This window comes from Gymnoscopelus microlampas (assembly GCF_963454915.1).
Source record: "Gymnoscopelus microlampas genome assembly, chromosome: 1".
In the NCBI taxonomy this organism is placed as follows: Eukaryota; Metazoa; Chordata; class Actinopteri; order Myctophiformes; family Myctophidae; genus Gymnoscopelus; species Gymnoscopelus microlampas.
Genome location: NC_139962.1, coordinates 4,358,402 through 4,375,680, shown reverse-complemented (window position 1 = coordinate 4,375,680; position 17,279 = coordinate 4,358,402). Strand labels below are relative to the sequence as shown.

At 42.5% G+C, this 17,279-nt stretch overlaps 1 protein-coding gene across 1 annotated transcript in view; it reads right to left on the bottom strand.

The window, feature by feature from the left end:
• LOC311049663 (uncharacterized protein) overlaps positions 1–15,951 on the bottom strand; it is a gene marked incomplete at both ends in the record, with an annotated part of 36,933 nt that extends 20,982 nt beyond the window's left edge. The window contains 3 exons of the mRNA XM_084063424.1: positions 7,847–7,948; positions 9,662–9,760; positions 15,834–15,951. Coding sequence (XP_083919550.1) covers positions 7,847–7,948; positions 9,662–9,760; positions 15,834–15,951 — 319 coding nt within the window. The remainder of the gene's footprint in view (positions 1–7,846; positions 7,949–9,661; positions 9,761–15,833) is intronic.
• Between the last annotated feature and the right edge of the window lie 1,328 nt (positions 15,952–17,279).

Below are 17,279 nucleotides of genomic sequence, written 5' to 3'. Positions count from 1 at the left end.
TGCAAATAAAAACAAATCAACCATTGGCACCAGTCGATGGGGAGGCAGGGATACATCAGATGGCACTATAGGCCAGGGAGAAAAAATGAGTCTTTGGTTGCGATTTAAAAGTAGCTAGCGACTGGGCCGCTTTGATATGCAGGGGCAGAATATTCCAGAGCCTGGGGGCAGCCACTGCGAAGGCCCGGTCTCCCCTGTTTTTTTTAGTGGGTGTTGCCGGCACCTCCAGCAGTAGCTGGTCAGCCGACCTCAAGGCTCTGGGTGGAGAATGATTGGAAATTAGATCGGCAAGTGACGGGGGTGCCAACCCATTTCGAATCTTAAAAACAAACATTAAAATCTTAAAATCTATTGGAAAACGGACAGGGAGCCAATTGAGCGAGGCTAAAACTGCAGTGATGTGGTCACGCTTCTTTGTCCCAGTGAGGAGACGGGCAGCAGCGTTTTGGACCAACTGCAGGCGCCTCAGTAATGATTGGTCAATGCCTATATATAAAGAGTTACAATAATCCAATCTTGACGAGATAAAAGCATGGATGACCCTCTCGAGGTCATGTTGCGAGAGATAGGGCTTGATCTTGGCTAGGAGTCTGAGGTGAACAAAGCTGGTTTTAACGACCGAGCTAACCTGTTTGTCTAATTTGAGTGCTGAATCTAAGGTGACACCAAGATTTTTTACAGAGGAGTGGTTATAGGTGCTAAGGGGACCAAGGTTGACGGGTGGAAGAATGGGATAATCGAGGCCGAAAATTATGATTTCTGTCTTGCTGTCGTTTAAATTAAGAAAGTTTGAGCTCATCCAAAATGTTATGTCTGCTAGGCAGTCCTGTAGTAGTTGTGATGGGTTATGGTCTGGGTTATTTTTTGGCTTAAGGGGCAGGTAAATTTGGATGTCGTCGGCGAAGCAATGAAAAGATATATTGTGTTTGGCTATGATTTCACCTAGGGGCAGTATATATAATAAAAAGAGTATGGGGACCAGGATTGAGCCTTGAGGGACTCCACAGGTAAGAGGGGCCATAGAGGATGAGAATTCACCAAGTTTGACGGAAAAACTCCTATTTGTTAGATATGATTTAAACCATTGTAGGGCGGTGCCAGTAATGCCTACATTGTGTTCGAGACGCGCTAATAAGATGTTGTGGTCTACCGTGTCAAAAGCGGCTGTCAAGTCAAGCAGAACCAGGACAGCTGGGCTGCCAGAGTCTACAGTTAAAAGAAGGTCATTAAAAACTCTTAAGAGTGCCGATTCTGTGCTGTGGCCTGATCTAAAACCGGACTGAAATTTTTCATAGATATCATGGGTATTTAAAAACAGTTGCAGTTGAGCATAAACTGTCTTTTCCAGGACCTTGGACATGAATGGCACCCGGGAAATGGGTCTAAAATTTGATAAAACGGGGGGGTCAAGAGTTTTTTCTTTTTTTAAGTCTTTAAACACAGCGTGTTTAAAGACTGCTGGGACACACCCTGTGTTGAGGCATGTGTTAATAATTGTTAAAATTGTAGGCCCGCTAAAAACATTTTTTAGGAGGCGAGAGGGAATGCTGTCAGATGGGCAGTTTGTGGGCCGTAGGTGACTGACTATATCTGACAGTGCGGAGAGTGATATGGGATTGAATTTGTCGAAGGATGCATGACGTAGAGGAGGGGCAGGGACATGGAAGGCAGGTGTATGAGCGGATCTGAGGGTATTGATTTTATCAATAAAAAATGTTAAAAAACTCTCACAGAGGGTGGATGAAGGCACAAAGGAGGGTAAAGTGCGTGGGTTTACGAGGGTATTAAAAAAAAAGAGCTTGGGGTTTGTGGCAATTACTAGAAACTATAGTGGCGATATAGTCCGTTTTGGCGCGTTTGACGGCTATTTGGTAATCAGAGAAGCGGTCCCGTAGGATCTCTAATGAGACGTGGAGTTTGTCTTTTTGCCATTTTCTATCGGCTTGCCTGCATAGGCGTCTAAGAGCGCGGGTTGAGTCGTTGAGCCATGGCTCAGAAAGTGCTTTAGTGCGTAAATTCCTGAGCGGGGCAACGGAGTTGAGAATATCAGTGCATGTGAGGTTAAACCTGGAGATTAGTGTCTCGGCACTGCAAGCACCACTGTCGTTGGGAGGGTGAGGTGATGAGGCGTTAAAAATAGCAGAGAATTGTGATGGAGTTGAGGGGTTAATCGCACCCGAGCGGCGTGTGGGGGCAATAAAAGTAGGCTCTGAGCAGGGAATAGAAACAGTGAATGAAATGGGAATATGATCCGAGGTTGAGGAAAAGGGGCACAGTACAATGGGGGAAATAGTGAGTCCGTGGGACAGAACAAGGTCTAATATGTGACCCTTATTGTGAGTCGGGACAGTGACGGACTGGGTGAGGTTATAGCAATCTAATAGATTTAGGAAGTCTTTGACTAGAGGTTTAGACTCGCAACAAACGTGGACGTTAAAGTCACCTGAAATAAGTATATGGTCATAATGCATCATAGCTCCAGAGAGAAAGTCATTGAAATCGGTTATGAAGTCCTTGTTGTATTTGGGAGGCCGGTATATCACCGCACAGAAAACAGGGGATGACAATTTCAGTTCGAAGGACTGCAGTTCAAAGCTGGAGTAGCTAGCTTCGGATTGAATCGGTAGACAGTCGTGACTAGCTTTTAACACTGAGGCTAGGCCACCACCAGTGCCAGTGGTACGTGGGGAGCTGAAGAAGGTGCAGTTGGGGGGAAGCAATTCGGAGAAGGATACACACTCTCCAGCCTGGGTCCAGGTTTCAGTTAAAAACATAAAATCCAAATTGCGTGAAGTAAAAAGGTCATTTAGAATAAAGGTTTTAAGTTTGATTGATCTGGTGTTAAATAAGACCATGTTAAGGTTAACCTCGGGGCTAGGATGGGATAGAGCACGTCTCAGGGGCCTCAGGTGGGCATGTCCAACACCTTGGCTCTGGTGTGCACCGAGCTTTGGTTGTCTGGTGCGAATTAAGGTGGGGATATGGGATGGAAGGACAGTAGTGGCTGTGTTATTGAACTCAGGAAGTGCAGGTGGTTTGCTCAAAATAGGCAGATCAGGAGCTTTGTCATTAATATAGTCCATTTTTGCATGGAAAGAGGTGGAATTATGGCTGGTAGTGGGTGTGATGGGGCCACCTGACCACAAGGGGGAGTTAGCGTGAAGGAGACATATTGTTTGTTGTGAACCGGATGTAATTTGAAGGTGACTGGAAGTAGTTTCAACAGCAATGTAAACAGAATGGTCACGTGGAGTAGATACTAATAGTCAGTGAGGTGCTTGTGACTGCGCAGCAACGGCGCGCCGCAGGTTGAGTGCGAACATTTGAGTCCCTAGTTTACTAGTGTGAACGCCATCGGGCCTATAGTAAGAGGGGCGGGCCCAAAATAAAAAGAAATTAGAAATGTAGCTGATATTATGGGAATGACTGTGGCATGCAGACTGTAACCAATAATGTAAGGCCAGTAGTCGACTGAAACGAACATTTCCATGAGGCATGGAGGGGAGAGGGCCAGAAATATAAATAGTCTTCCCACAGCTACTGAGGAGATCGAAGAGACGTTTAAAGCACGCCTTTGATACTTCGGAGTGCTGATCATTTGCACCTGAGTGAAAAATGATTTTTGTGACCGACGACGGGAGGGAGGCTAGGATCTCGGGGACTTTATCAAGGAGTTTTGCAGTGGTTATTCCAGGAAAACAGTGGACTATTGCATTAATAAATCGGACATGTTTTATGATGGAATCGCCGATTATGGCCGTGGATGGCGGAAAAAGAGGCAATGGAACAGAGGGCGCGGGGGGGGGAGATTTGGAAGGAGTAATGCTGGACTGTGTGTGGGGGGAGGATGGCTTCGCCAGTGGCTGGTGAAAAGCAGGACCCTCCGACCGACGTTGAACAGCCGTCTTCAATAAGTTACGGCGGTCATTTCTATGGCCAGATAAGGAGGATTTTATGGAGAGTGGAGCCGGACCGCCACCCACCGAGCACGGGTCGGCTCGGGGTGTGCCGTTATAGCTCGATCTGCTATTTTCACTCCATTAAATAATATATATATTTCATTTAATTGTTTTCGTAAAACGTCTTTTGAAATAATTAAAAACTAAATGTAGGAAATAACGGGTTATTTACTCGAGACCCTGAAAAATTGGTCCGCGACCCACATATGGGTCCCGACCCAGGGGCCTCATACTGGGGTTTGCCTGATCAATGAGCACGCCCCTGTACGGTGGTGTTTCTTCAGGTCACCTGACTCACTGAAACTCTTGTCACAATGTTCACGCTTGAATGTTTTTTCTCCAGTGTGGACACGCTGGTGTGTCTTCAGGTCACCTGACTCACTGAAACTCTTGTCACAATGTTCACACTGGAATGTTTTTTCTCCAGTGTGGACACGCTGGTGTGTCTTCAGTTTACCTGACTCATTGAAACTCTTCTTACACAGTTTACACTGGAATGTTTTTTCTCCAGTGTGGACACGCTGGTGTGTCTTCAGGGTACCTGACTCTCTGAAACTCTTGTTACACAATTTACACTGGAATGGTTTTTCTCCGGTGTGGACACGCTGGTGTCTCTTCAGGTTACCTGACTCACTGAAACTCTTGTTACACAGTTTACACTGGAATGTTTTTTCTCCGGTGTGGACACGCTGGTGTTTCTTCAGGTCACCTGACTCACTGAAACTCTTGTTACACAGTTTACACTGGAATGGTTTTTCTCCAGTGTGGACACGCTGGTGTTTCTTCAGGTTACCTGACTCACTGAAACTCTTGTTACACAGTTTACACTGGAATGTTTTTTCTCCGGTGTGGACACGCTGGTGTCTCTTCAGGTCACCTGACTCACTGAAACTCTTGTTACACAGTTTACACTGGAATGTTTTTTCTCCAGTGTGGACACACTGGTGTCTCTTCAGGAGACGTGACTCACTGAAACTCTTGTCACAATGTTTACACTGGAATGGTTTTTCTCCAGTGTGGACACGCTGGTGTTGCTTAAGAACAAATGACGCACTGAAACTCTTATCACAATGTTTACACTGGAAAGGTTTTTCCCCAGTGTGGACACCCTGGTGTTTCTTCAGGTGACCTAACTGAGTGAAACTCTTGTTACACAGTTTACACTGGAAGGGTTTTTCTCCAGTGTGGATACGCTGGTGTGTCTTCAGCTTACCTGACTCTGTGAAATTCTTTTTACACAGTTTACACTGGAATGTTTTTTCTCCAGTGTGGATACGATTGTGTGACTTCAGGCGACTTGACCGAGTGAAACTCTTGTCACAATGTTTACACTGGAATGGTTTTTCTCCAGTGTGGACACGCTGGTGTGTCTTCAGCTTACCTGACTGACTGAAACTCTTGTTACACAGTTTACACTGGAATGTTTTTTCTCCAGTGTGGATACCTCCACTTGTCTCACTCCAATCATCACTGTCTTCAGTGACTTCAGTGTCAGATTCAAGCTCAACTTCAACTTCAGAGCAGTGTGAAGAGATGTCTTCATCAATTTCACTTTTCACTGCTAGTAATGTCAACATTGATCCATCAGGCTCCTCTGGTCTTTGAAGTAGCTCCTCCTGTTCCTCTTTAATGTGTGAAGGCTCTGGTTTCTCGTGGAGCATACTGGGGCTCCTCTCCTGTTCAGAAGAATCCTCCTCTTTACACACAACAAGGTGCAGGATGTCTGGGAGCAGAACAAATCACATGATATTGAACAATGGATTTCTAAAATGTAACACTATTCTTCCTTTGTCCATGTAGAACAGGGGTCGGCAACCTTTTCAATTTTTCGAAGTTTAAGTATGACACCACATCAAAATGTTGTATGTCCACCTGATTTTTGTCCATAGGCTATACATAACAAACATTAGACTCAATGACCCAAATATCTCCCAGACCACCTCCCCAGTCAGTTATCAGTTTGAATGAATGTAGAATGATGTGCAGGATGTAATTTGTATATAGATTTGAGGAGACTTAATTTAACTGACTAAACATTTTTTTAATATTTGATTTTAAAAGGAAAAAACTCTCTCTCACACTTATATCAGTGTGCCAATGATCACCCTGCTGGTGCCAATGAGCACTCGTGCTTAAGGGTGCCTACCCCTATTGTGTAATAATTCATTGTGGCCCTTTGAAGTCATCGGTTTCGTAGGCTTGCCTTCCAGCTGACCAGGGAGCATTGTTGTAGCCAACAGACCAGCACCACCTTCCCCACAGGAGTCGGCACCAACCGCCAGTCCTTCCCGCTCTACTCCTGAGGCCCACATCACCGTTCAACTCTACGTTACTCTGCAGGCTGCCATCGCTCAAACCCAAGCTACCCTGCAGACCAATGCCAGCGTTCCAACTCCACACTACACTGTTGGCCATCTCCGCTCAACTTCACGCTATACCAATGTTTTCTCTATACTTGCCTACTTGAAACTTGCCACTTAAAGTTGCGGTTGAATGTATAGACCCCTTAACAGACGATGTCACACTGATAAGAACCAGTATGCGTGCTACCAGTATGCGCGCAATGAAACCCATTCTGTCAGGTCTTGCTAGGACGCGCCTCACTAGCCAACACACAAGAGGGGGTTGGGGTGTGCTGAAACCAGCGCACCCCAAAACAACAGGTTGGGAACTGATTGCATGAAACAATCAACTGTGCGTCCAGTCTCAATGTTAGTAAACAAATAATTGGTCTATAGCCCAGGGGACGGCATCCTTTTTGACATGAAGTGCCATGTTTTAATTTTCTTGATAGTCAGTGTGCCATGTCAACATTAAGTTTAATTATGACACCACATCACCACTAAATTAAAACAATGTGCATAGCTGCTTCTTAAAATTGTATTAAACACAATAAATAAAATACTGTAGGTCTGTTTTAATGCAGCAGCAACCACTGTAAACAAGGAGACCACGTCTCTCATTGTGTAGTTTCACTACTGACATCTGGTCCTCTGACGTTTAGCCCAATGTCGCTAATCAGTCTCTCACTGTACATTGGGTGAGTGTGGAGAATTATGCTTTTAATAGCGCAGTGCTGCAGGTGATAGAGTGCAGGCCCAGGGGCTCACACACCAGTGATTTGATTAAATCCACAATGAAGGAGATGCTGGATAACTGGAAGATCCCGCTGGCTAAAGTACATGTGGTTTTGAGAGACAACGCAAGTAACATGAAAAAGGCGATGGATGAGGTGCCGGTTGATAGTTTGGCCACACACTGCAGCTAGTTGTTAACGAGGGGATTCTCTCCCAGCGCAGTGTACATGATGCCCTCGCTAACGCAAGGAGAATAGTGACTAATTTTCTCAAGTTGCACAGTCAGTCCCGCTTTGAAGACATTCAAACAGAGCTAGGGCAGGAGCAGGACACAAAACGTCTTCAGCAAGACGTTCAGACAAGGTGGAACAGCTCGCTGATACAAAGCCTACTGGAACAGAATATACGATACGATGATACACTTTCTCCACCCCTCGGAACATTGGCTTCACATCATTGCACTTTGCTGTGCTGCGTCTCAATTGTAAAATATCTCCAAATTACGGACATGTTTTCTTTTTTTTTTTTTTTTAACGGAACGTGGATCGGTTATGTCATGACCGATATCCGATACGTGAATTAAGTCATATCGGAACCTTATACCAATACGGTATGGATGCATCTCTACTATGTACCCTCTACACCAAATCTCTTTACCTAAAATAGCTGATCTACAAGCTATAGATCTTGTAGATCAGTTAATTTCCCCCCCCAAAATAAAATAGGGATGCTAGGGATCAGTGTTATTATTGTAACAGCTCTACAACAAAACAGAAAATATGAAAGAAAGAGAGAGTATATGAAACTTACTGAGGTGTGGATGGTCTTCAGGTTCCTCCTGTTTAATAGAAATGTCCCTGGCTGAGTCTGGAGAGTTCATCTTCACCTGCAGTCTGGACTCCACACAATGGTCTGAAATGAAGCAATTGAAAAAGGACTTTGTTAACTGAAGAAAAAAATAAAAAGAATATTTGCAGAAGGCAAAGGCAAAATGGCAAAGACCAACTCTCCAACATATGAATCTTGGGAGCAAAGATTACAGGATTCATATATTAGGGAAGAAATCCTTCGTAATTTAGGATTACACAAGGAAGAATGTGTCAAAAGATGGATTCCTGCGATGCAAATAATGGTCTTAAGTGAATAAGCTGAAAGTAGCCAATCAGTTTGTCCATGTTTCTGCAACAAGACAGAGTGAGCAATTTGTTTTAATCATCAGGATATAATCATTGTCATGATATAAAATATTTTGTCATGATTATTTCTTAGTAAAATTAGATATTGTGACAGCCCTACAACAGAAGAGAAAAGAATAGTGGGTGGTCTTCAGGTTCCTCCTGTTTAATAGAAATGTCCCTGCCTGAGTCTGGAGAGTACATCGTCACCTGCAGTCTGTCTTGTTATGGACATGACAAACCTAAAATTCTGTTCTAACACAGTATTGGTGAGATGTCAGCTGTACTCCATATGAAATATGAAATCTAGCCTAGCTGTAGCACTGAAACATGACTGTCATACCATGACAGTCATGGGCCCACTTGGGCCCACTTAGCGGCTCAAGTTGTTACATCCGTGGCTCGGGGGTCAGCACTTTATATTTGTAATCTGAACGTTTATGTAGATTTGCGCTGCAGTAATCTGATCCCTGGTCAGTCAGTCTATCATAGCAGCACTTGATTCTTGCAGCCCGAGCCCCAGGGGCATCTGCTTCTTTCACACCCACAGGCAGAATACGTAAAGAACAGCGATTTGTTGAGTATTAGCTTGTCTGGCTCCTAGTTTATGGAGTTGAGAGAGCAACTGCACACGTAGCCAGTAACAGAACGGTCATTGCGGCGAGAGGCAAGCCAATGCAGCCAATACACAACAACCATTGTGCAACACGATGGGAACAGTGGGGTGCTAAACCAGTGCTGGTCTAGGATTTTTTTTTGTGTAATAAATAAACCAGCGGTCGGCGAGATCGACAAGCCGATTGCTACGCCCTTCTGACCCCCTTTCCGTTGCCTATGGTGTGTGCACCACAAGGCAACATGGCCAATTTGTTTAATCATCTATAATCATCGGGATATTATCATACATTTCGTCATGACTATTGCATAGTAAAATGTTCATATTGCGACAGCTCTACAACAGAACAGAAAAATATTTAAGAAAGAGAGAGACAGGGTCCCCACACATTTTTAGCAATGAATTTCCAAAACTTTTCCAAAACTTTTCCAGAATATTTAGCCCAATTTCCAGGCCTATATAACAATCATTCGGCGCAATAATGTGTCTCTTACTCCTATGTAGAATGCCCAAAGATAGGCAGTGTAGCAAAAATAAAGTTTGAGACATACATTAGGCTGCCGTCACACAGCCCGTTCGGCGAAAAACTACTTATGTTGCATATTTCATGTAATATTATTCATGTTTATGAAAAAGTTTTGTTTTAACAAAATCAATAGCCAAAAACAATGCATAGCCAAATATTTTTCCAGGACCCTTGATCAATTCCAGGACCTTTGATGATGTTTGATCAATTTCAAACCTTTTCCAGTACTGGATTTTTTTTTTTCTAATTTCAAAATATTTCCAGGAATTTCATGACCGTGGGGACCCTGGAGAGAACATTAAACGTACTGAGGTATGGATGGTCTTCAGGTTCCTGTTTAATAGACATGGCACTGGCTGAGTCTGGAGAGTTCATCTTCACCTTTAGTCTGGACTCCACACACTTGTCTGAAATGAAGGAATTGAATAAGGACTTTAGGGTTCCATGGTTCTACTTCCCCTAAAACGGTGATCATTGGGTATTATTAACCCATTTAGACCTGAGGCCCATTCTAAAAACGCCTTATAAATCCTGACCTAAGTTTTCTGAAAAACTTCAAATATTTATTCCAAAATTACAAACAATGTACAGTATGTTGCTATATACTGTACATAACAACAAGAACCCTAAAAGGGGTTCCCGTCCTGAAAGGTATAGTTACAAAAACGGGTCCCCGCCCAAAATGGGTTAATATATGAGGAAGAATGTTCTTTCAAAAATTGTGTTAAAATTATATTTTTATGTGGACAAAACCCACCAGTTCAAAAGATATAGGCCTATGGCCCTATGTCAAACCATCTACTGCTTGTATGCATATTATAGACATGATGCAGATTCAACTGATTTTTTTTTCTTTTCAGCATTTAGAGATGAATTAATATTCCCAGTGTGTGTTTGCCGTTTTTGTAAAATTGTGATGTAACAATTAAGTTTACACTGTATATAATTTGAAAAATAAGGAGAAATCCTTTGTCAATTATAATAACAGGAGCAGACAGGTGAGTTTGGAGCTAAACTGTCAATTTGCAGCCCATGAACAAGACAGGGAGATCATTTCCAATTCCATGCATTACCTGGATGGTCATTCTAGGTCTGACACAATACAGCATGACAGATGTTTAGTTGGTATAAGGATTCAAGGTGCATGAAGACATGGAGCTCTAACTTCACTTGACAATCACATTAACATTACAGACAGACTCTGTCTGACAGAGTAAAGATACTACTGGTGGTTTACAGGCCGTGACGCCCCAAGATAATCATATTTGAACTGAGGACCCCCCAGAGGGGGGCCCCCACCCTGATAAGGGTAGGAGTTGAGGATCTGCTATTGTGAAAATAGCAGATCTACAAGCTCAGCTAGTTTCAAAACGTTTGCCTATTTCTTATTTTATTTGACAATTTGGCCAATGTTTGATCAGTTTTTTATAGTATTGTTGATTACTTTTGATGCAGTACATTATTTTCGAGGTATTAAAAAGGTCTTAAAAGTCCTAAAATGTTCACTTCACTGTCACCTGGGGACTCGCAGATTACCTTATAACAACCTAACAGCTATTACAGTAATTGGATTTATGTTCCAACTTAAATGATGCGTTAATAAAGACAAATACTAATAGATTAAACAAGACGTGATCCGTTCATCTAAAATGATACACAGATGTATATCTGAAACATGACAGTCATGGAACCGAGAGTTCCTGGTTTAGAGTGGTGTTCTATGTTTTTACATTGCCAACTCTCTCATGTACATAAACGTTCAGAAGTGATTTATACCCCTGAGCCACGATGTTACAAGTTGATCCGTTCCGTGATAAGTACCCGTATCTCCCGTATTGTTCAATAATAAGCATTTTTATCCGACCATCAGAGTGCAATACCCCCCCCCAACCATTAGTGTCGCATGGTTGAAAGCATCGGAGAAAATTTGGAGAAAATGGCCGGCGATCGGATTAAAATGCTTTTTATTGAACAATACGGGAGATACGGGTACTTATCGCGGAACGGATCAACTTGTAACATCCGTGGCTCATGGGTAAACACTTTATATTTGAAATGTGAACGTTTATGTAGCCTACATGTGAGAGTTGTAAATGTAAAACAAATGGAACACCACTCTAAAGCAGGAACTCTCGGTTCACATGATGTGAACCATGGCTAACATAGATGCAAAACAACCTGAATGAGTTGATCTTTATACCTGCTGTGTTTCAGTGGTTGAGCTGCTAACAAACGTCCTCCTGCTGCTTAACGACGACACTGTTTAGAAACGACACGTTTTACTTTTCTTTGCATTTTACTTTGATATAAATCTATGGTATTTTAAAGTGTCAACAACAGTCAGTCAACACACCATGCTGTTTACACTACTGCATTGTGGCACTAGAGCAGTGTAGCCAGGTTTTGTGAGAGAAATAAGCAACCAGGTCTAGGAAAACAAGCCCAAAAGCAGGCTACATGAGCACTTTCCTTTCCTATATGATCTATCTAGCCTATTTGAAAATAGCCACTAGATCTGCTATTATCTTTGAAACATTTTAACAACATAAATCTGGTGCGGGGCGGTCCATGGCACAAAAAAACGCAACTCGCCGCAACTTCAATATTTACAAGAAACCTTACTTATAATAAGCGGACATGGCAACCCTGCTTTGTTCTTCTTCTTGTCTGGCATTTTAAGGAAGTTGCGTTTGACTCCAATGAGCAGGCGCGCCGCCTACTGGGCAGGAGAAGAATAAGAAAATGTGGCACTACAGAAAACTTTTCAGACGTGACCCCCAAGATAATGACATTTGAAATGAGGACCCCTCACCCTGACAACTTAAGCACTTGGCATTGTAGGAGTTGAGGCATTTAGTTAGCATTACATACAATTAGTATCCCAACCTGAAAATGTAGCTATCTTCTGTTTAATAGAGAGCTGGAGAGACACCTGTTACTGAACAAAAGTGGGTTTCAACCTTTTTCATGCCAAGGACCCCTAAATTGATATACATTTGGCCGCGGACCCCCATCTGAAAACGTTTTGTGCCAGGGACCCCCAGAAATGATTTGAGTTAAAAAATGTTTGCTTATAAATATAAATATTCAAAGATATGCACAAATGTTCAAGATTTTTCAAAATTAGCAGATATACAAGCTCATAGCGCGGCACTCGGTGCCGTGCAATGAGCTTGTTGCCGGGGGCCCCCCGCTGGTAGGCTACCGAGAATGAGAATGTATTAAAATGGCATTAACATTAACATTGAAGTTCATCCTGTGGATGGTCGTGTCCAGCAGTCCTATTTTGGACATGTTATTAATACACAACCACAACAAAAACAACTACTTTTAAAGAGGTTTTGACATGTTTATTAATTGAAATTCAGCATCTCAACATCTAAAAAGCTATGAGGTCAAGTTTTCAGGATGGATGGGGTCTGGGGTTGGTTGGTGGAGGAGGTATATCTCTTCAGTTATAGCAGGGGTCATCACCATGCTTTCTTGTGGTGGACATTTTGGTAAAAAATCAATTTTTGCTACGGACATACAAAATGTGGACAATAATATTAACCTGAAACACATAAAGAGCTAGCCCTGAATGACCATATAACAGGTCTGTAACTCTGAGCGTGTACAAATGGAACCAAATGGACCCTTACGGGTCCATTTGGTTCCATTTGTACACTCTCAAGAGTTAAGGTTGTTACACACCGGGGCGAACCGGCGAAAATAGCGAATATACGCAAAATTCGGACTCGTTCCGAATAATTAAAAGACGCTTTTTCGCTTCGCTTTTTCGCTTTTTCGCTCCATGTACGGAGCCATTGACTTTATAAGGTTTTAAAAAAAAACGCATTATTCGCACGAAAAAATCGCCCCGGTGTGTAAGGACCTTTACGGTGGTCGTTGCAAATAAAACATTTAAGAACAACTAGTACTAGTAGGACTCCTAATGATCCATACATAGTGTCATAGTAAATCAGTCATACATATTCTGAAGAAAACTAAATAAGAACATTATAATGGTGTGTAAATAAAAAAAAATCGCCACGGACAAGACCAAGTCTTTGCCACGGACACATTTGTCTGTGTACGGACATGTTGATGACCCCTGGTTATAGTCTTGCTTGAACTCTTTTTTTTTAACACAAGCTCATATTATGAAATCATAGTTTAACATCTTATTAGCTTCAAATAAGCCCACACATGTATGTATTCAACCTTGTATGAATGATTTAGACAAAAAGAGATGATTTAAGAGGACTTGACATTTACCTTAGATTCAAGAAGAAAGGTTTACATGCAACTAACTGGTTTCTTCCACAACCACATTTCACCAATGATTATACTTGCTACAAAATAAGCTTTTACTGTGAAATAAGAATAATTACAAGAATTCAATTTGAGTCTGCATGACTTCACCTTTACCACACTTCCTGTGGACAGAGGGAGAGAACAGATGTTTTCACTTTGGCCACCAACCTTACATAAAGACAATAGTATTGAAATCAGCCTGCTAACTAACAAAAGACTTGGCTCGGTGACTTGTTTTTAGTTCACACCTAAAGCTGAACTCCTGCTATAGGACAAAAGCCAGGATACTTAAAGTGTTGACTGATCAACACATCAATAAAAGAGACATGCATCTTGTATTCAAATCTAGGGGGTTTGCTTCCCCTTCTTTCTCATCCTGCTGACTCCAAAAGGCCACAGCTTCAACTGAAAATCTCATACTGTTATTAACCAATACTAAATGATATAGTCCTGGATATTCTCTCTCTCTCTCTCTCTCTCTCTCTCTCTCTCTCTCTCTCTCTCTCTCTCTCTCTCTCTCTCTCTCTCTCTCTCTCTCTCTCTCTCTCTCTCTCTCTCTCTCTCTCTCTCTCTCTCTCTCTCTCTCTCTCTCTCTCTCTCTCTCTCTCTCTCTCTCTCTCTCTCTCTCTCTCTCTCTCTCTCGGGGCTTCATACTGGGTTTGCCTCTAGGGCCTCCTGATCATTAAGCACGCCCCTGTACGGTGGTGCGTCTTCAGACTACCTGACTCTCTGAAACTCTTGTCACAATGTTCACACTGGAATGTTTTTTCTCCAGTATGGACACGCTGGTGTATCTTCAGCTGACCTGACTGACTGAAACTCTTGTTACACAGTTTACAATGGAATGGTTTTTCTCCAGTGTGGACACGCTGGTGTGTCTTCAGGTTACCTGAATCTCTGAAACTCTTGTTACACAGTTTACACTGGAATGTTTTTTCTCCAGTGTGGACACGCTGGTGTCTCTTCAGGTCACCTGACTCTCTGAAACTCTTGTTACATAGTTTACACTGGAATGTTTTTTCTCCAGTGTGGACACGCTGGTGTGTCTTCAGCTGACCTGACTGACTGAAACTCTTGTTACACAGTTTACACTGGAATGGTTTTTCTCCAGTGTGGACACGCTGGTGTCTCTTCAGGTCACCTGACTCACTGAAACTCTTGTTACACAGTTTACACTGGAATGTTTTTTCTCCAGTGTGGACACGCTGGTGTCTCTTCAGGTGACCTGACTCACTGAAACTCTTGTTACAATGTTTACACTGGAATGTTTTTTCTCCAGTGTGGACACCTCCACTTGTCTCACCCCAATCATCACTGTCTTCAGTGACTTCAGTGTCAGATTCAAGCTCAACTTCAACTTCAGAGCAGTGTGAAGAGACGTCTTCATCAATTTCACTTTTCACTGCTAGTAATGTCAACATTGATCCATCAGGCTCCTCTGGTCTTTGAAGTAGCTCCTCCTGTTCCTCTTTAATGTGTGAAGGCTCTGGTTTCTCGTGGAGCAGACTGGGGCTCCTCTCCTGTTCAGAAGTATCCTCCTCTTTACACACAACAAGGTGCAGGATGTCTAGGAGCAGAACAATAACATGATATTGAACAATTCACATTTCTAAAATGTAACACTATTCTTCCTTTGTCCATGTAGAACAGGGGTCGGCAACCTTTTCGACATGAAGTGCCATGTTTTTATCTTCTTGATAGTCAGTTAAGTTTAAGTATGACACCACATCAAAATGTCGTATTTCCACCTGATTTTGATTGTCCATAGGCTATACATAACAAACATTAGACTCAATGATCCACCTATCTCCCAGACTGCCTCCCCAGTCAGAGTTATCAGTTTGAATGAATGTAGAATTATGTGCAGGATGTTATTTATATATAGAAGTGAGGAGACTTCATTTAACTGACTAAACATTTTTTGAATATTTAATTTTAAAAGAAAAAAAAAACTCTCTCTCACACTTATGTCAGTGTGCCAATGATCACCCTCCCCTGCAACAATGTTGGCACTCGTGCGTAAGGGTGCCTACCCCTATTGCGTAATAATTCATTGTGGCCCTTTGATGTCATTGGTTTCGTAGGCTTGCCTTCCAGCTGACCAGGGAGCATTGTTGTAGCCAACATACCAGCACCACCTTCCCCACAGGAGTCGGCACCAACCGCCAGTCCTTCCCGCTCTACTCCTGAGGCCCACATCACCGTTCAACTCTAAGTTACTCTGCAGGCTGCCATCGCTCGAACCCAAGCTACCCTGCAGACCAATGCCACCGTTCCAACTCCACACTACACTGTTGGCCATCTTCGCTCAACTTCACGCTATACCAATGTTTTCTCTATACTTGCCTACTTGAAACTTGCCACTTAAAGTTGCGGTTGAATGTATAGACCCCTTAACAGACGACGTCACACTGATAAGAACCAGTATGCGTGCAACCAGTATGCGCGCAATGAAACCCAATCTGTCAGGTCTCGCTAGGACGCGCCTCACTAGCCAACACACAAGAGGGGGTTGGGGTGTGCTGAAACCAGCGGACCCCAAAACAACAGGTTGGGAATTGATTGCATGAAACAATCACCTGTGTGTCCAGTCTCAATGTTAGTAAACAAAAAATGGTCTATAGCCCAGGGGACGGCAACCTTTTTGACATGAGTGCCATGTTTTAATTTTCTTGATAGTCAGTGTGCCATGTCAACATTAAGTTTAATTATGACACCACATCAAAAAGTTATATTTCCAACTGATTTTGATTGTCCATATACTGTACATAACTGTTTTTTCTTCTCCTTTATTGGGATGTAATGATCATTAGACTCAGATCAATAACCCACTTATCTCCCAGACAATTTGCTATGTACCCTCTACACCAAATCTCTTTACCTAAAATAGCTGATCTACAAGCTAGAGATCTCCCCCCCCCCCCCCCCCCCAAAAAAAAATAGGTATTGTAACAGCTCTACAACAAAACAGAAAATATGAAAGAAAGAGAGAGCATATGAAACTTACTGAGGTGTGGATGGTCTTCAGGTTCCTCCTGTTTAATAGAAATGTCCCTGGCTGAGTCTGGAGAGTTCATCTTCACCTGCAGTCTGGACTCCACACACTGGTCTGAAATGAAGCAATTGAAAAAGGACTTTGTTAACTGAAGAAAAAAATAACAATAATATTACAGAAGGCAAAGGCAAAATGGCAAAGACCAACTCTCCAACATATGAATCTTGGGAGCAAAGATTATAGGATTCATATATTAGGGAAGAAATCCTTCGTAATTTAGGATTGCACAAGGAAGAATGTGTCAAAAGGTGGATTGCTGCGATGCAAATAATGGTCGTAAAGGAGGAGTTCACCCAAACAATGACTTATTTTTTATCAATTACACACCCCATGAAACCTTGAATTCATGGATTTATTTTTGTTTTTGTGGCATTCCTAAGCCAATGATTTGATGACCGGGTGTGTATCCGGTAGGAGACACAAATAATCTACTTTGTGTCTCCTACCGGATACATTAGCCGGTAGGAGACGGGAATCAAATTATTAGCTTAGGAAAACAAAAATAACTCCATGGATTCAAGGCTTCATGGGGTGTGCAATTGATATAAAATAAGTCGTTTTTTGGGTGAACTCCT